Here is a 20,701-nt window from a genome sequence, read left to right as displayed (position 1 = left end):
CGCCCCGAACACCTTGCGTAGCTCCGCAGAAAAAGCCAGGAACGAAGAGCAGGCTGGCGTGCGCCTCTCCCATTCAGCGGTGCCCCAGAGTCGTGCTCTGCCTGTCAGGTGGTTGATTGTGAAGGCTACTTTAGCTTCCTCCGAGGCAAACGTGTAGGGCTGTAGGGAAAACAAGATGGAGCAGTTGGTGACGAATGGGTTGCAGCCCTCAGGTTCTCCAGCATAGCGCTCTGGGGTTCCCACACGGGGCTCGTGTGCTGGAGCAGGCGTCGGAGGGGCAGGAGGCGAAGCTGAGACTACATGCTGGGTCAGGGCTGCTGTTAGTTGTTGGACCTGAGTGGCTAATGCAGCCATAGCTTGCTCCTGTGTTGCTGCTGACTGACGTGTCTCAGTGGCGATGTTGGTCATCAGTGCCTCATGCTGCTGGAGAGCCCCCTCGATACTCTCGAAACGGCTCACTGGTGCAGGGGTGTGTGCTGGGTCCATGACTGGCCAGATTGTAATGTAACGGGTTTGTATATGGACCCAAATGCAACACACCGGATTCCAGAGATCTTTGGCTGTTATTACCAACTTCAAATATGGCAGGCAGAGTTCAAACAGGGTCAGGATCAGAAGGCTGGTGGGTTTACCGGGAGTCAGGCAAGGCGGGTAGAACAGGGGCAGGCAGGATCGGTAACAGGAGATCAGTCCGTGAGAGTGTGCTGGAGAGTCTGGCATAGAACCGAAGAACAATCTGGCAAATGTGTCTGGGAGGCAGGAGTCTATATAGGGACTTGATTACTGATCAGAGGCAGGTGAGTGAACAGGTGAAGGGAGTTTAGACTAATGAGGAGGGAGTGACTGACAATAAGAGTGAGGAGGGTGTGGAGCTGAACTGTGACACACCACTCCTGGGAGGAGTCGGTGGGTGGCCTAGAATCATTTGTGACATTTAATAGGATTTTTTATTTTATCATTTTCTTCATTATTTAACGAGCTGAAAACGTCTTTGTGGTATTGGAAATGTTGTTTATCATATACTTCCTATGTGTAGGAATTGCCTCCATGTTGGTGTCATTACTGAGGTGCATTTTCTACAATACTCTTCTTGCCTCGGTGCAAAACGGCTTTGTGATGACAAAAGAGGTCTCACTGGAAATATCGCGAGATTTGCCTCAACACACTCACCTCAGGCTGCTGGAGGCAGCAGCAGCGGCATCCTGCAGGAGAACAGGATGTAGGTCCGTTTGTCTGCGACTTTAACAACAGCATTACAATACATTATATTTTGTATAAATATGTTTGCAGTGCTGGAATGTAACTCAGTAGTTGTAGTTGCTACATTTGCTTAACTGTAGGTCCTACTTAAGTAGTATTTGAAGTTGCCTACTTGAGTATTTCCATGTTATGCTACTTTACTCTTCTACTCCACTAGATTTCAGAGGGAAATACTGAACTACTGTTTACTTCACTATGTGTTTGACGGTTGTAGATACTTTGCAGATTCAGGTGATTACAAAGTATAAATCAACTTATTATGATGTGTTATCTATTAAGCTTCCCAGCAGTATAAAGTAGTTTGACTCCATCTTTACCAGCTGCAACATTAAAGAGATAAATCAATGCATCAATAATTATAATACAGTAATATAATATATGATTCTAAAATAGACCATTCTGCAGAGAGTACCTTTACTTTTGGTACTTAATACTACAGACTGTGATGCTAATACTTTTGCACTTTTACTAAAGAAACAAATTATTGAATGCAGGACTTTTTACTTGTAACAGTATTTACACACTGTGGTATCGCTGCATTCACTAAAGTACAATATCTGTACTTCTTCCATCTCTGTATATTTGTAGAAATATGTAGAAACATCAGAATACACGTTTTGTAAAGATGTTTTAGTCAATAGCTGCATCATGAATGTAAAGTTATTTTAGTTGTACCTTTGTACTTGTCTATACAGTGGAGGACTGTACGCTAACTAAGCAATATTATTCAAACACATAGTTACATACAAAGTTGAGGTACTTGTACTACTTGAGTATTACCATTTAGAAGTATAAAGTTGCATAAACTTCTACTCTACTAAATTTAAGAGGAATTATCATACTTCTTATTTGTCTGACAGCTATAGTTACTTTTCAGATTACAATTTCATATCTTTCCTGTCCATTGAAAACCATGTACTGTATGTCCATGTGTGGTGATGTCGATTTCGACTATTTTTGATGTTATCACTTTAATGGACACGCCACGCCTACACTGCGCATGCCCGGTATCAAAGGCGAACGTTCAATCAGCTAACTCGCTCTTCAGCTTGAAGTTTACTTATTATAACAACATGTAAACGTTATTTATGTTGCTCCTCTTCTGTCATGTTGCATCTACAGGTAAGATCACACTGTGACTCTCACCGTTACGCTGTTTCCTGTTATTATTGCAGTCACTTTCTAAAGTGCGACATCAGGAGCCATAGTTTCACTTTCACTCCGTCAATACCGTTATTCAAACCATCTGACACTGACTTCACATGATCAGCCTATGTATTGTTCTCATGTAGGTTACTCGTCAGTGCGTTACAGAACGACACATATGCTGCATTCATGCTTTAGTGGAGGAAAGTAAAAGTTGTTCATAACCTCTGTGTGAAGTAATGTCCGTATCTTTAGGGAGGATAGAGGCTATCCCCATATATTATTGTTTGTAAATCAAATTATATACGACAACTATTACAAGACGTTGACTAGCTAATAATAATATTTCCCTAAAGTACACAATCACAAATGAACAAATATCTGCTGTAAGAAGGCCAAAGTTACATGATTTAAAATAAGGCTACAATAAAACATATATTATTATTGTACACGGGCCATCTACATGACTCGTTGCTCAATGCACAAAGTCACAACATAAAATTAGTAGCGTTAGTGGGTCTATAACATATTCTTTAGGTAGCTCATTGTGATTTAACATATTTTTAAATACTTTTTTTTACAATTGACGACCATTAATATCCATAATTTGTATAAAAATTAAGTTCCAATAAACCTTCTTTGTCCTGCAGTGAAATACTCCCTGAAATTGTTCCTGACTGCAACTTCTGGAGTCACAAACATTCCAGAGTTTGTGAATTTTGGGATGGTCGATGAAGTCCAGGTGGGTTACTGTGACAGCAACAGCAAGACCCCGGAGCTCAAACAGGACTGGATGAGAGATTTTATGAAGGATAACCCACAACACATGGAGTTGTATACTCAGAGGTGTTTTATCAATCATCAGTTCTTCAGAGCCAACATTGACGGATTGAAGCAGCGCTTAAACCAAACTGGAGGTAGGTCTGTTTATGTTCATGTTTAACGTTTAGCTGGTGAGATGTAGCTTCCTGTATGAACACATGCCAGTGCTTTTTGATGAAGAGAATATGGACTTTCACTCTGTTTTCCAGCAGATGTTGAGTGGCTTCCACAGAGCCAGTAATTGGTGGATCAGCGTGTCTCTGTGGTGAAGATGTGATGTTATGTGTTAATAATCGTCTGTGCTGCGATGTCACTTTCTCCCTCTCTACCTCTCTCAGGTGCCCACATTTTACAGAGGATGAGCGGCTGTGAGTGGGATGATGAGACTGGAGAGGTGATTGGTTTTAATCAGTATGGTTATGATGGAGAAGACTTCATTGTGTTGGACCTGCAGACGCTGACGTGGACTGCACCAAGACAGCAGGCGTTCAGCACCAAACTTATATGGGATGCTGACGAAGCCAGATTAGAATACGAGAAATATTACTTCAACCACATATGTCCTCACTGGCTGAAGAAGTATGTGCACTATGGGAGGAGCTCTCTGCAGAGAACAGGTAGATTCACGTGACCTGATGCTCTTTAAAGGACACTAAAGTGTTCACACGCCTCTTCTTATTTTAATGTACAGTAAATATGGACATAGTTTCTCTCACCTCACTTCATCTCTTTTATTCTAGTACTTCATGTTGGGATGTTAATATTAAGATAAATAATAATTAGAGCTGGGAGCAATATTTATTGATGATTACTGATACTCGGGAATATCAATGAATAGATTATTGATTTAATGATGAATGGTCCTTAAATTAAAATTCAGTACATGAAAAACATGGTTATTAAACAGTATTATTTTCACTGATTTAGATATCTTTACATTTAATAAAAAACACATGTTAAGCTTATAAAATACAATGCATTGTAAGGATTAAAGGCTTTGGTTTAGATTAATAACAAACAGTTGTGTCTAGGTGAGAGAGACAAACACAAAGAAACACTTCCTGTCTAAACCTCTCAAATAATTAAATTTAAATATAAACCCTCGAAATAAAAAAATTGACATGAACTGTTCAAGGCTTTTTGTTCTGCATTTACATCTCACAATCCCCAGATGTTGTCATTGTTTAATATTAAATATACTATTTATTGCAGTGCCTCACTAGTAGTAATTCGGTAAGTGTAGTATTATCATGAATAAGGCTCCCCCTGGTGGTGTAAGTAGACTGCATGATGTGCATCTGAATTAAATCACATGACATGTGTACTGTCCAGGGTAAGAAAGTAACGTGCATCAATATTTACTGATGCTTTTAAACTGATTTATTTTTATTGATGCATAACATGCCAGCCTAAGTTCTATACACAGTTTTCTTGTTTGTTTTTAAATCCCTAGACCTTCCCTCAGTGTCTCTCCTCCAGAAGACTCCCTCCTCCCCAGTCAGCTGCCACGCTACAGGTTTCTACCCTGACAGAGCCATGATGTACTGGAGGAAAGATGGAGAGGAGCATCACGAGGACGTGGACCACGGAGAGATCCTCCCCAACCACGATGGATCCTTCCAGATCAGTGTGGACCTGATCCTTTCATCAGTCGCACCTGAAGACTGGAGGAGGTACGACTGTGTGTTTCATCTCTCTGGTGTGGAGGACGACATCGTCACCAAACTGGACAAAGCACAGATCAGGACCAACTGGGGTAAGACTGAGATCAGATGTGATGGAAGTTTAAAAACTAACGCTAGACCTGGATCATAACTTCAGAGGTTATGCCCAAAAGCATTTTGTTGTCAATTCAACAGACGAGTTGTTGTGACTTTTAAATCTTTAACCCTCCTCTTAATCCTGATAGAAGAATCAGGTTTGCGACCTCTTATCCTCTTCTTCTGACTCTTATTGTCATAGTTTGGGCAATTATTTCTATGATAACATTGTTCTCATCATCTGTGGTAGAGACAACGTGTGAATGTTTTGTGTTCCAGTTTCTCCGTCAGAGTTTTCTGCTGCTGGTGTTACTGGAGTTGTTGTAGGACTGCTGCTGCTTCCGGCACTCTGCATCGCTGGACTCTTCATCTGGAGGAGGAACAATAATGGTGAGTGAAGCCATTTTTACTCCACTGTTGGATTCAACACAGTAGAAGACGTACTGCGTATACTGTATGAGCTCTCCCACATTTACAGTCAAAGCAGAAATCAGTGAAATTAATACAAAACATGCAAAAGTGTTCTTTTGGTTTCTTTTCATAAACTCTGTATTTTCTTCAACATTTAATATTGTAACGTCTCTTTATTTCAGGATTCATTCCTGCAAACACAGAGTGAAATGTCCAGAGTTGTTGTGGCAAAGTCTGCAGCATCAAACAGGTCTTCAGTCACACTGATGAACCAATGGTTGGCTCACCTTTTATCTGTTCTGACCTGTGACAGACCGGATGATGGATGGGTCCTCTTCTGTCCATGGTCCTTGAGGTCGACACGCAGACAGTATTTTGGAGAGTTTATGTCACGATCAGGCTTTGCCTTGTGTGTTCTGAGTGTGTTTTTCTGTAGCTCCTCACTCTACCTGTCAGCCACTCCCTCAGCACCATTCCAACTCCCTTCACCTGTCCCTGATCAGTAATCAAGCACTCCCTCATCAGCACAACTCTCCTCACCTGTTCAAGTCACCTTATAAACCCCTGTCTCTCAGTCACTCACTGCCAGGTCATTGTTTGTGTTCTACCCGCCCGTTTGTCTTGTCCTGCTCCCGGTTTCCCACGTCTGCCTGCCCTGCCTCGTCATGCTGGATTTGCCCCCTCGTCTCTTGTCTCGTCCCTGGATTCCCGGTGTGTTCTTGTAGTGTTCATGTTCTGATTTAAGTGTTTATTAAATTCCCTTTTCACTCTACTTCTGGTCTGCGTTTGAGTCCACCATCATGCCCCGTGACAGTTTGGGGATATTTGAAGACCACCATTACTTTCGCAAGGCATACTTTACCGACTATTTATGCCTTACAAAGCATTTATTAAGTATTTTCTGATTTTCTCTCAATCCAGTTACCCCTGATGGTCCAGCATCTATTAATACAAATTAAGATATGGCTGCATGTTCAAGTGGGATTTTCAAATTGTGGGTTATATTTATTCGATCACTGAGTGCACCTTTCTAGTTGTATCAAATAAAAAAAAAAGGTTAATTTTAGTCACTATATTTTTAACGAATACTATTTGGTTAAATTGTAAATACCTTCTTCCCCTTTTTTCTCTCTGTTTGTGCAATAAATATACATTTTTTCTTTAGTTTGTCACCGCATGCTTTCACTCTTGTTAAACACTCCCTGTTTAATATCAATGTGTAAACTTTGCCGTATGAATTAAGTTTGATTAATTCAATAAAGACATCTCTGTTACGGTACAACTGTTGTGTTGGTGTCTTTTCTATTGACTGCATCCAAAAGGTGCGCTTTAGATCAGTGCTACATTTAAAACAGCATCACCAGGTTATCCATTAATCTGAGTCTTTGCACGCTAACATTTTCAACAGACTTGGCAAGTTTGACCATTAAATCATCATGCCCGGTGTTTTGACAGGAAATCCCGGTGGCCTGATTTCCTCTTAAAAAACAATAAATTCTGTAACCGTGACTCAAAGCTGCTACTGATTAACCAACAGTCCATGAATCATTCATGTCATATGCATTGAATGTGTTGTAACTCTATTATGTTGTTCATTCTGTACACTTCCCTCCTCTGTTGCTCTCCCTGAGGTTTCTTACTTTTTTCTCACCGTTAAAGGTTTTGTTTGGAGTTCTTCCTGTACCGGTGTGAGGGTCCTGGGACAGAGGATGTCGTGTGTGTACAGATTGTAAAGCCCTCTGAGGTCAATTTGTGATTTTGGGCGATACAAAATAAATTGAATTGAACAGTAAAGACAGCCCACTAAAGGGAGGAAGACAGAGACGAGCTGGGATTGTGCTTTTTGCCGGCTGAGGATGGGCAGAGCAGAAGACTCTGGGGTGGAGGAGAGACCCAAATGGGACAACAAGGTTCAGTACCTGCTGACATGTATTGGCTTTGCTGTGGGGATTGGAAACGTCTGGTGTTTTCCTCGAGTGGAATTCAGAGCCACATATTCAAAATAAGTAAAATGACCATAGGACATCTGCTTGCATTGAAGAGAATCATTAAATAAAATAGCAACTCCACCTCCTTTCTTATGCACTCTTGTTTCACTCATGAAACTGAAGTTATGAGGTGTTGATTCAATAAGACCAGCTGCACTGTTATCTTGGTTTTACCAAGTTTCAGTTAAAAACAAAATGTCCAGTTTGTGCCAAACAATAAAATCATGATTTTTAAATCCAATAATAATTTCTATGAGGAATTTAAGAAACTATTAAAAGAATGCAATTTCAGTAAAGAGGTAATTATTATGGGTGATTGGGAGGACAAATCATCTAGAAAGAATCTTAAACTGATAACTGATGACTTTGACCTTGTACAGTTGATCAGTGGGCCCACAAGAATAACAAATTCCTCCAGGACCCAAATTGATTTAATATTTAGTAATATGCCTGAGAGAGTTCTAAAATCTCTCAATATGGTAACTGGTCTTTCTGACCACAATCTGACTCTGGTAGCCAGGAAACTAACCAGCAAGCGTTTTAGGCCTTCTGTCAGGGATGATGAATCTTTTAGAATCCCCAAAAACAATCAAGAAGATTTTAAAAACACTGTTCAACTAATTGACTGGGATGAACTACTGTTGGGAATAGACATTGAGGAAGACAGTCAAAAATTCTAAAATTCTAAATTCTAAAAACACTATTAAGGATTTTAATCGCAAATTTACAAACAAAAATATCAAACACTGTTCCTTGGATAAATGATGATATCTTAAAATTAATGAAAGAACGGGATTGTGTCTTAAAAACTGCAATTAAAAATAAATCGAGCCATGACAGAACATTTTGCTATGCTGAGGAACAAAGTGGTAAAGAAATTAAGAAAAGCTAAGGCAGATTTTTTCCTGACTATAATAGAAAAGGCAAGAGGTAAAACTAAAATGATCTGGGATCAGTTACACAAGCTAACGGGACATTTCAACAAAGTAAGGAAGCTGCAGCAACTTAACATAAATGGAAAGCTGTCAAATAACCCACGGAAGTAGCAACAGCTTTCAATCAATATTTCATTGATTCTGTAGCTACTATTGCTAAATGTTTCTCCTCTGAGAAAACACACGTCTGTACAGTAAATTTATTGTAGCTGACCTTCAACATAAAAAATGTCACTCAATCAGAGGTCACGAGAATAATCAGGTCTCTTAAACCTTCCAAAGCAAAGGATGTATTTGGTATGGATGCAGTTATGCTCAAATAACTTAACACAACACTAACAGATCCCATCAGCAAAATCATCAACCTCTCAATCTCTCAGAGCATGTTTCCCAGTGTTTGGAAGTCGGCTGCTGTTGTTCCAGTATTCAAAGATGGAGATCCCCTTTCTACCTGTAATTACAGACCCATCAGTATCCTGCCAACAATATCAAAAGTTGCAGAGAAGTTGGTAGCTGAGCAAATGATCTGCCATTTGAATACCAGTTATTTTGCCCTTCACCCAATGCAATTCGGCTTCAGAGTCAATTATTCTACTGAGACAGCCACCTGTTTCTTCACAGAAAAAAATCTAATTTCTAATGGACAAAGGGGGAGTTGTTGGAGTTGTGTTTCTTGATCTCAAGAAGGCATTTGACACTGTTAACCATAGCATTCTTTTGTCTAAGTTGCACGGCTACAATTTCTCCTCAGGTACACTTAAATGGATTGAATCGTATTTGCTAAATAGATCACAGTATGTCCAAATACAGAACTATCAATCTACCGCCCTGCACTTGTCCACAGGCATCCCACAAGGATCTGTCCTGGGCCCACTGCTGTTCTCTTTATATATCAATGATCTGCCATCAGCATGCCCTGACACCAACATCCAAATGTATGCAGATGACACTGTGATTTACTTGCATGGTAGCAAAATGGGACAAGTGGCAAATTAACTCACTAACTCCATGGTTCATGTAACTGCATGGGTAAAGCAATGCTGTTTACAACTAAATGTATCCAAAACAGTGTGTATGTTGTTTACCAAAACAAACTCTGGAAGTGTAGAGCCAGATGTTTTTGTATCTGGGAAGAGGCTACAGGTTGTACCTGACCACAAGTATCTCGGAGTACTTTTTGATTCCAAATTGTCATTCAAATCTCAGGTGAAAAAGGTCTGTAACCGGGTCAAATTTAATCTATCAAATTTCAGGTTCACACGAAACTACATGTCAACAGAGGCAGCTAAGACATACATGCTTGCTATGGTCGTTTCCCATATCACTTACTGTTTAACAACCTGGTCACAGGCTAGCACCACTACTCTGAAACCACTGCAGTCATTGTATAAACGAACACTCAAAATCCTTGATAAAAAATTTGTTCTTTCTCATCATTGCCCTATACTAAAAATATATAACTTGTTTAGTTGGGAGAACATGATTAAATATGTGAATGTCTGTCTCATGTACAAAATTATACATGGCTTGACCTCTCCTCCGCTCAAACAATTTGTGATCACAAGAACAACTTGATATCGGCTCACAAGAGGAGCAGCAAGAGGGGATTGCATTATCCCACTCAGGAAAAGTGCTTTCAGTCAGTCTGCATTTTCAGTACAAGATGCACAACAATGGAACTCCATCCCAGTGACCATTAGAGAACTACACACATACAGGTCATTTAAATGTCACTTACAGAAATGGTTAGTTAGTACCCAGCTCTGTCAGCACTAGATTGTAACTGTTTCTCTGTCTGTGTTGAACTTCCCTCGATCTGTCTGTTGTCACCTTTCTGTCTTTCTTTAAATTGCCGGTCGACCGTCAACTACCTGCATGCTTGTCTTTTATTGTTGTTTAGCTGTGTCTGAGTGATTTATGTATTTCATATACTCTGCATGCTTTTATGTTTTGTGCCTCTGATGTGGATGTTTTTTAGTTTCTAAACAACTACAGCATAATACTGTTTTAGTCCATGTTTCTATTTTAACATAGTTATCCTTTTTATTTGCTTTGTGTGTGCTGACTTTGATAGCCTCTGTGTTGCATGTCTTGTCTGTACTTGACAATGTATAACAGTTTTATTCTCACTTTTTTCATTGTTTGTGCACGCATTGTTAAGTGTCAATATTGTATAACCTTTTAACTTTAATCTTACATTGTTTTTAGGTTTATTTTGTAACATCTGCCTCTTGGGACTACAGATGAAAAATTACCTTTTGGCTAACTCTGGCGCATTTGCAGAAATGTTTTTATTAATATGCACTGTCCTGTTCAAATAAACCAATAAATAAATAAATATACATAATTTGTATAAAAATTCAGTTCCAATTAACCTTCTTTGTTCTGCAGTGAAACACTCCCTGAAATATTTCATCACTGCAACTTCTGGAGTCCCAAACCTTCCAGAGTTTGTGAGTTTTGGGATGGTCAATGAAGTCCAGCTGGTTTACTGTGACAGCAACATCAAGATCGTGGATCCCAAACAGGACTGGATGAGAGATTTTATAAAGGATGATCCACAACACATGGAGTGGTATGTTCAGATGTGTTTTAGCTATCAGCAGGTCTTCAGAGCCGACATTGAAGCCTTGAAGCAGCGCTTAAACCAAACTGGAGGTAGGCCTGTTTATGTTCATGTTTAACGTTTAGCTGGTGAGATGTAGCTTCCTGTATGAACACATGCCAGTGCTTTTTGATGAAGAGAATATGGACTTTCACTCTCTTTTCCAGCAGGTGTTGAGTGGCTTCCACAGAGCCAGTAATTGGTGGATCAGCGTGTCTCTGTGGTGAAGATGTGATGTTATGTGTTAATAATCGTCTGTGCTGCGATGTCACTTTCTCCCTCTCTACCTCTCTCAGGTGCCCACATTTTACAGACCATGAGCGGCTGTGAGTGGGATGACGAGACTGGAGAGGTGATTGGTTTTAGTCAGTATGGTTATGATGGAGAAGACTTCCTTGTGTTGGACCTGCAGACGCTGACGTGGACTGCACCAAGACAGCAGGCGTTCAGCACCAAACTTAGATGGGATGCTGACGAAGCCAGATCAGAATACAATGAATATTTCTACAGATGTCCTGACAGGCTGAAGGAGTATGTGCACTATGGGAGGAGCTCTCTGCAGAGAACAGGTAGATTCACGTGACCTGATGACACTAAAGTGTTCACACGCCTCTTCTGTTTTAATGTAGAGTAAATATGGACATAGTTTCTCTCACCTCACTTCATCTCTTTTATTCTTGGCGTCCTCTCCACTTTTATTTCATAACTTTATTCACTTAAAGCTACTAGAAGGAACTTTAACTTTGTGTTGATTCTGGCGGTCCATGTGGATAAAAGCGGTCGTGTCTGTGAGCACCAGGGTCCCTTTAGAAAACCTCTCATTTTACTGCAGCAGAGGTCTGACAGTGTGCTCCATGCACTCCTGGTTCTGGTTCTCCCGTGACTCCATTCCCTCCAGCGGGCCCAGTAACACGGCCTGGGCCTCCAGCAGCATGGTGTTTGTGTTGGCTCCCAGCGGAGCAGCAAGATGAAGCGCTTCTACTGGCTGGAAGAGAAGCCGCCGCTGACGGGTGCAAAGTTCTCCACCTTCCACCGACGCTGGCTCAAGGCCAAAGGCTGTAGGGAAGCCGGATCATGGTCTGTCTGTGGAGCTTCTGAGGAACCTGCATGATTTTGTCTAAATTTGCGTTAAATCTGACCCGGTGGCTCAGATGACAAGCATTAAGATTCACTATATAAAAATAGCCAATGTTCCCACTCAGAGGCATCAGTATTAGACTGAGACTGTTTCATAATCAGTTAAAGTTCCTCATCGTGACTTTAAGTGAGATCATTCACATCTGCATCTGCTACATGAACACATTTAACTCCCAGTACTTCATGTTGAGATGTTAATATTAAGATAAATAATAATTAGAGCTGGGACCAATATTTATTGATGATTGCTGATACTCAGGAATATCAATGAATAGATTATTGATTTAATGATGAATGGTCCTTAAATTAAAATTCAGTCCATGAAAAACATGGTTATTAAACAGTAGCATTTTCACTGATTTACATATCTTTACATTTAATAAATAACACATCTTAAGTCTATAAAATACAATGCATTGTAAGGATTAAAGGCTTTGGTTTAGATTCATTACAAACAGTTGTGTCTAGGTGAGAGAGACAAACACAAAGAGACACTTCCTGTCTAAACCTCTCAAATAATTTAATTTAAATATAAACCCTCAAAATAAAACAAATTTAAATTAACTGTTCAAGGCTTTTGGAGTTCAAACTATTACTCATTATTTCACAAATAAGCACAGATTACAAAAACATTCTCAATGATTAATAGAGATTTGTGTAGCAGGACTTTATTTTTACTCTCTATTTACATCTCACAACCCCCAGATGTTGTCATTGTTTAATATTAAATATACTATTTATTGCAGTGCCTCACTAGTACTAATTCGGTAAGTGTAGTATTATCATGAATAAGGCTCCCCCTGGTGGTGTAAGTAGACTGCATGATGTGCATCTGAATTAAATCACATGACATGTGTACTGTCCAGGATAAGAAAGTAACGTGCATCAATATTTACTGATGCTTTTAAACTCATTCATTTATATTGATGCATAACATGCCAGCCTAAGTCCTATACACAGTTTTCTTGTTTGTTTTTAAATCCCTAGACCTTCCCTCAGTGTCTCTCCTCCAGAAGACTCCCTCCTCTCCAGTCAGCTGCCACGCTACAGGTTTCTACCCTGACAGAGCCATGATGTACTGGAGGAAAGATGGAGAGGAGCATCACGAGGACGTGGACCACGGAGAGATCCTCCCCAACCACGATGGATCCTTCCAGATCAGTGTGGACCTGATCCTTTCCTCAGTCGCACCTGAAGACTGGAGGAGGTACGACTGTGTGTTTCATCTCTCTGGTGTGGAGGACGACATTGTCACCAAACTGGACAAAGCACAGATCAGGACCAACTGGGGTAAGACTGAGATCAGATGTGATGGAAGTTTAAAAACTAACGCTAGACCTGGATCATAACTTCAGAGGTTATGCCCAAAAGCATTTTGTTGTCAATTCAACAGACGACTTGTTGTGACTTTTAAATCTTTAACCCTCCTCTTAATCCTGATAGAAGAATCAGGTTTGCGACCTCTTATCCTCTTCTTCTGACTCTTATTGTCATAGTTTTGGCAATTATTTCCATGATAACATTGTTCTCATCATCTGTGGTAGAGACAACGTGTGAATGTTTTGTGTTCCAGTTTCTCCGTCAGAGTTTCCTGCTGCTGGTGTTACTGGAGTTGTTGTAGGACTGCTGCTGCTTCTGGCACTCTGCATCGCTGGACTCTTCATCTGGAGGAGGAACAATAATGGTGAGTGAAGCCATTTTTACTCCACTGTTGGATTTAACACAGTAGAAGACGTACTGCGTATACTGTATGAGCTCTCCCACATTTACAGTCAAAGCTGAGATCAGTGAAATTAATACAAAACATGCAAAAGTGTTTTTTTGGTTTCTTTTCATAAACTCTGTATTTTCTTTAATATTTAATATTGTAACGTCTCTTTATTTCAGGATTCATTCCTGCAAACACAGAGTGAAATGTCCAGAGTTGTCGTGGCAAAGTCTGCAGCATCAAACAGGTCTTCAGTCACACTGATGAACCAATGGTTGGCTCACCTTTTATCTGTTCTGACCTGTGACAGACCTGATGATGGATGGGTCCTCTTCTGTCGATGGTCCTTGAGGTCGACACGCAGACAGTATTTTGGAGGGTTTGGGGATATTTGAAGTCATACTTTGTTTTTTTCTCTGTCAGCTGCCTTTTCCAACATGAGAGAGGATATAATCAATATGTTCCTTCTTTGTTTGTGATCTTCATGTGTCGGAGCACTCCTATGAAGTTAATGGGAACTCTTCTATGAGGTCATCCAAGTGCTCTGAGGTTGGGTGCTTTCCAGATGTCCTCTCCTTTTTCTGGTTCAGTTTTTTGACAATGTTTACATGAACGGTCGTCAGCTCACCCCTGATGGTCCAGCAATCTATTAATGCATAAGTCAGCTTTTTGATATCTTCAACAGTTTTGCAATATCACAGTTTACATTTGTTGCTGTTTTCATAACTTTTTCTACATGTTTGATGGATGTGTAATGCAAACTGCATTATATTTTGGGTGGCCAGTTATGGCTGCATGTTTAAGGGGGATTTGCAAATTATGCATTATATTTATTCAATCACTGAGTGAACCTTTCTAGTTGTATTAACAATAATAAAGACATCTCTGTTACGGTACAACTGTTGTGTTGGTGTCTTTTCTATTGACTGCATCCAAAAGGTGCGCTTTAGATCAGTGCTACATTTAAAACAGCATCACCAGGTTATCCATTAATCTGAGTCTTTGCACGCTAACATTTTCAACAGACTTGGCAAGTTTAACCATTAAATCATCATGCCCGGTGTTTTGACAGGAAATCCCGGTGGCCTGATTTCCTCTTAAAAAACAATAAATTCTGTAACCGTGACTCAAAGCTGCTACTGATTAACCAACAGTCCATGAATCATTCATGTCATATGCATTGAATGTGTTGTAACTCTATTATGTTGTTCATTCTGTACACTTCCCTCCTCTGTTGCTCTCCCTGAGGTTTCTTACTTTTTTCTCACCGTTAAAGGTTTTGTTTGGAGTTCTTCCTGTACCGGTGTGAGGGTCCTGGGACAGAGGATGTCGTGTGTGTACAGATTGTAAAGCCCTCCGAGGTCAATTTGTGATTTTGGGCGATACAAAATAAATTGAATTGAACAGTAAAGACAGCCCACTAAAGGGAGGAAGACAGAGACGAGCTGGGATTGTGCTTTTTGCCGGCTGAGGATGGGCAGAGCAGAAGACTCTGGGGTGGAGGAGAGACCCAAATGGGACAACAAGGTTCAGTACCTGCTGACATGTATTGGCTTTGCAGTGGGGATTGGAAACGTCGGGTGTTTTCCTTACCTGTGCCAAATCTATGGAGGAGGTGAGATGCTATAATATGATGCACCAGATTAATTAAATGTATTATATTATTGTGATATATTGTGATGCTAATACTTTTGCACTTTTACTAAAGAAATATTTTAAATGTAGGACTTTTTACTTGTAACAGTATTTACACACTGTGGTATCACTACATTGATTTAAGTACAATATATGTACTTCTTCCATCTCTGTATATTTGTAGAAATATGTAGAAACATCAGAATATAAATATTGTTTTAGTCAATAGCTGCATCATGAATGTAAAGTTATTTTACTTGTACCTTTGTACCTGTCTATACAGTGGAGGACTGTACGCTAACTAAGCAATATTATTTAAACACATAGTTACATACAAAGTTGAGGTACTTGTACTACTTGTAGTATTACCATTTAGAAGTATAAAGTTGCATACACTTCTACTTCACTACATTTAAGAGGGAATTATCGTACTTCTTATTAGTCTGACAACTATAGTTACTTTTCAGATTACAATTGTTCATACTTTCTGTTCATTGTTTATCCAAATGTGGTGATTTTGACTATTTTTTATGTTATGACTAATGGTCACGCCACACCCTACACTGCGCATGCCCGGTATCAAAAGCGAACGTTCAGTCACCTGACTCGCTCTTCAGCTTGATGTTTACTTATCATAACAACATGGAAACGTTATTTATGTTGCTGCTCTTCTGTCATGTTGCATCTACAGGTAAGATCACACTGTGACTCTCACCGTTACGCTGTTTCCTGTTATTATTGTCGCTGTAAAACTCGTTGCAGTCACTTTGTAAAGAGCGACAATTTCACTTTCACTCCGTCACACTGTGTTTATAATAATTCCGTTATTCAAACGTGTCCATCTGACACTGACTTCACATGATCAGCCTATGTATTGTTCTCATGTAGGTTACTCGTCAGTGCGTTACAGAACGACACATATGCTGCATTCATGCTTTAGTGGAGGAAAGTAAAAGTTGTTCATAACCTCTGTGTGAAGTAATGTCCGTATCTTTAGGGAGGATAGAGGCTATCCCCATATATTATTGTTTGTAAATCAAATTATATACGACAACTATTACAAGACGTTGACTAGCTAATAATAATAATTCCCTAAAGTACACAATCGCAAATGAACAAATATCTGCTGTAAGAAGGCCAAAGTTACATGATTTAAAATAAGGCTACAATAAAACATATTATTATTGTACACGGGCCATCTACATGACTCGTTGCTCAATGCACAAAGTCACAACATAAAATTAGTAACGTTAGTGGGTCTATAACATATTCTTTAGGTAGCTCATTGTGGTTTAACATATTTTTAAATACTCCCTTTATTTTGTAATTTACGACCATTAATATCCACAAAACGTATATACAAATTCAGTTCCAATAAACCTTCTTTGTCCTGCAGTGAAACACTCCCTGAAATATTTCCTGACTGGAACTTCTGGAGTCACAAACCTTCCAGAGTTTGTGGGTCTTGGGATGGTCAATGACGTCCAGATCGGTTACTGTGACAGCAACAGCAAGATCGTGGAGCCTAAACAGGACTGGATGAGAGATTTGCTAAAGGATGACCCACAACACATGGAGTTGTATGTTCAGAGGTGTTTTAACAATCAGCAGTTCCTCAGAACCAACCTTGACGGCTTGAAGCAGCGCTTAAACCAAACTGGAGGTAGGTCTGTTTATGTTCATGTTTAACGTTTAGCTGCTGAGATGTAGCTTCCTGTATGAACACATGCCAGTGCTTTTTGATGAAGAGAATATGGACTTTCACTCTGTTTTCCAGCAGATGTTGAGTGGCTTCCACAGAGCCAGTAATTGGTGGATCAGCGTGTCTCTGTGGTGAAGATGTGATGTTATGTGTTAATAATCGTCTGTGCTGCGATGTCACTTTCTCCCTCTCTACCTCTCTCAGGTGCCCACATTTTACAGAGGATGAAGGGCTGTGAGTGGGATGATGAGACTGGAGAGGTGATTGGTTTTCATCAGTATGGTTATGATGGAGAAGACTTCATTGTGTTGGACCTGCAGACGCTGACGTGGACTGCACCAAGACAGCAGGCGTTCAGCACCAAACTTAGATGGGATGCTGACAAAGCCAGATTAGAATACAATAAATATTACTACATCCACGAATGTCCTCACTGGCTGAAGGAGTATGTGCACTATGGGAGGAGCTCTCTGCAGAGAACAGGTAGATTCATGTGACCTGATGCTCTTTAAAGGACACTAAAGTGTTCACACGCCTCTTCTGTTTTTAATGTAGAGTAAATATGGACATAGTTTCTCTCACCTCACTTCATCTCTTTTATTCTAGTACTTCATGTTGGGATGTTAATATTAAGATAAATAATAATTAGAGCTGGGACCAATATTTATTGATGATTACTGATACTCAGGAATATCAATGAATAGATTATTGATTTAATGATGAATGGTCCTTAAATTAAAATTCAGTACATGAACAACATGGTTATTAAACAGTAGCATTTTCACTGATTTACATATCTTTACATTTAATAAAAAACATATGTTAAGCTTATAAAATACAATGCATTGTAAGGATTAAAGGCTTTGGTTTAGATTCATTACAAACAGTTGTGTCTAGGTGAGAGAGACAAACACAAAGAGACACTTCCTGTCTAAACCTCTCAAATAATTTAATTTAAATATAAACCCTCAAAATAAAACAAATTTAAATGAAATGTTCAAGGCTTTTAGAGTTCAAACTATTATTCATTATTTCACAAATAAACACAGATTACCAAAACATTCTCAATGATTAATAGAGATTTGTGTAGCAGGACTTTATTTTTACTCTCTATTTACATTTCACAACCCCCAGATGTTGTCATTGTTTAATATTAAATACACTATGTATTGCAGTGCCTCACTAGTAGTAATTCGGTAAGTGTAGTATTATCATGAATAAGGCTCCCCCTGGTGGTGTAAGTAGACTGCATGATGTGCATGTGAATTAAATCACATGACATGTGTACTGTCCAGGGTAAGAAAGTAACGTGCATCAATATTTACTGATGCTTTTAAACTGATTTATTTGTATTGATGCATAACATGCCAGCCTAAGTCCTATACACAGTTTTCTTGTTTGTTTTTAAATCCCTAGACCTTCCCTCAGTGTCTCTCCTCCAGAAGACTCCCTCCTCCCCAGTCAGCTGCCACGCTACAGGTTTCTACCCTGACAGAGCCATGATGTACTGGAGGAAAGATGGAGAGGAGCATCACGAGGACGTGGACCACGGAGAGATCCTCCCCAACCACGATGGATCCTTCCAGATCAGTGTGGACCTGATCCTTTCATCAGTCGCACCTGAAGACTGGAGGAGGTACGACTGTGTGTTTCATCTCTCTGGTGTGGAGGACGTCATCGTCACCAAACTGGACAAAGCACAGATCAGGACCAACTGGGGTAAGACTGAGATCAGATGTGATGGAAGTTTAAAAACGAACGCTAGACCTGGATCATAACTTCAGAGGTTATGCCCAAAAGCATTTTGTTGTCAATTCAACAGATGAGTTGTTGTGACTTTTAAATCTTTAACCCTCCTCTTAATCCTGATAGAAGAATCAGGTTTGCGACCTCTTCTCCTCTTCTTCTGACTCTTATTGTCATAGTTTGGGCAATTATTTCCATGATAACATTGTTCTCATCATCTGTGGTAGAGACAACGTGTGAATGTTTTGTGTTCCAGTTTCTCCGTCAGAGTTTCCTGCTGGTGTTACTGGAGTTGTTGTAGGACTGCTGCTGCTTCCGGCACTCTGCATCGCTGGACTCTTCATCTGGAGGAGGAACAATAATGGTGAGTGAAGCCATTTTTACTCCACTGTTGGATTCAACACAGTAGAAGACGTACTGCGTATACTGTATGAGCTCTCCCACATTTACAGTCAAAGCAGAAGTCAGTGAAGTTCATGCTAAACATGCAAAAGTGTTTTGTTGGTTTCTTTTCATAAACTCTGGATTTTCTTTAACATTTAATATTGTAACGTCTCTTTATTTCAGGATTCATTCCTGCAAACACAGAGTGAAATGTCCAGAGGTGTCGTGGCAAAGTCTGCAGCATCAAACAGGTCTTCAGTCACACTGATGAACCAATGGTTGGCTCACCTTTTATCTGTTCTGACCTGTGACAGACCGGATGATGGATGGGTCCTCTTCTGTCCATGGTCCTTGAGGTCGACACGCAGACAGTATTTTGGAGGGTTTGGGGATATTTGAAGACCACCCTTACTTTCGCAAGGCATACTTTACCGACTATCTATGCCTTACAAAGCATTTATTAAGTATTTTCTGATTTTCTCTCAATCCAGTTACCCCTGATGGTCCAGCATCTATTAATACAAATGAATACAAATTAAGATATGGCTGCATGTTCAAGTGGGATTTGCAAATTGTGGGTTATATTAATTCAATCACTGAGTGCACCTTTCTAGTTCTATCAAATAAAAAAAAGGTTCACTTTAGTCACTATATTTTTAATGAATACTATTTGGTTAAATTGTAAATACCTTCTTCCCCTTTTTTCTCTCTGTTTGTGCAATAAATGTACATTTTTTCTTTAGTTTGTCACCCGCATGCTTTCACTCTTGTTAAACACTCCCTGTTTAATATCAATGTGTAAACTTTGCTGTATGAATTAAGTTTGATTAATTCAATAAAGACATCTCTGTTACGGTACAACTGTTGTGTTGGTGTCTTTTCTATTGACTGCATCCAAAAGGTGCGCTTTAGATCAGTGCTACATTTAAAACAGCATCACCAGGTTATCCATTAATCTGAGTCTTTGCACGCTAACATTTTCAACAGACTTGGCAAGTTTAACCATTAAATCATCATGCCCGGTGCATTTTCTTCATTATTTAACGAGCTGAAAACGTCTTTGTGGTCTTGGAAATGTTGTTTATCATATACTTCCTATGTGTAGGAATTGCCTCCATGTTGGTGTCATTACTGGGGTGCATTTTCTACAATACTCTTCTTGCCTGGGTGCAAAACGGCTTTGTGATGACAAAAGAGGTCTCACTGGAAATATCGCGAGATTTGCCTCAACACACTCCCCTCAGGCTGCTGGAGGCAGCAGCAGCGGCATCCTGCAGGAGAACAGGATGTAGGTCCGTTTGTCTACGACTTTAACAACAGCATTACAATACATTATATTTTGTATAAATATGTTTGCAGTGCTGGAATGTAACTCAGTAGTAGTAGTTACATATACTTAAGTACTGTAGGTCCTATAAGTAGTATTTGAAGTTGCCTACTTGAGTATTTCCATGTTATGCTA

The 20,701-nt window shown here is 39.7% G+C and overlaps 3 protein-coding genes across 3 annotated transcripts; all 3 read left to right on the top strand.

Moving 5' to 3' along the window:
* Window positions 1-2,270: 2,270 nt before the first annotated feature.
* On the top strand, window positions 2,271-19,227 carry LOC142971982 (major histocompatibility complex class I-related protein 1-like). The gene is made up of 5 exons (XM_076112734.1): window positions 2,271-2,382; window positions 16,804-17,070; window positions 17,314-17,592; window positions 18,526-18,828; window positions 19,124-19,227. The coding sequence occupies exons 1-5, from the start codon at window positions 2,349-2,351 to the stop codon at window positions 19,225-19,227; spliced, it is 987 nt and encodes a 328-aa protein (XP_075968849.1). The 5' UTR covers window positions 2,271-2,348.
* Window positions 3,536-5,043, top strand: LOC142971938 (major histocompatibility complex class I-related protein 1-like). Its single transcript, XM_076112692.1, has 2 exons — window positions 3,536-3,845; window positions 4,682-5,043. Exons 1-2 carry the CDS (start codon window positions 3,536-3,538, stop codon window positions 5,041-5,043), a joined length of 672 nt encoding a protein of 223 aa, XP_075968807.1.
* LOC142931395 (major histocompatibility complex class I-related protein 1-like) lies at window positions 7,256-13,756 on the top strand. Its single transcript, XM_076075292.1, has 5 exons — window positions 7,256-7,328; window positions 10,687-10,980; window positions 11,224-11,496; window positions 13,052-13,354; window positions 13,638-13,756. The coding sequence occupies exons 1-5, from the start codon at window positions 7,256-7,258 to the stop codon at window positions 13,754-13,756; spliced, it is 1,062 nt and encodes a 353-aa protein (XP_075931407.1).
* Window positions 19,228-20,701: the final 1,474 nt, after the last annotated feature.

This window comes from Anarhichas minor, unplaced genomic scaffold (assembly GCF_050575085.1).
Source record: "Anarhichas minor isolate MPS153535 unplaced genomic scaffold, ASM5057508v1 ptg000051l, whole genome shotgun sequence".
NCBI lineage: Eukaryota > Metazoa > Chordata > Actinopteri > Perciformes > Anarhichadidae > Anarhichas > Anarhichas minor.
Note: the sequence above shows the minus strand (reverse complement) of the source record. Positions and strands in the feature narration are given on the sequence as shown.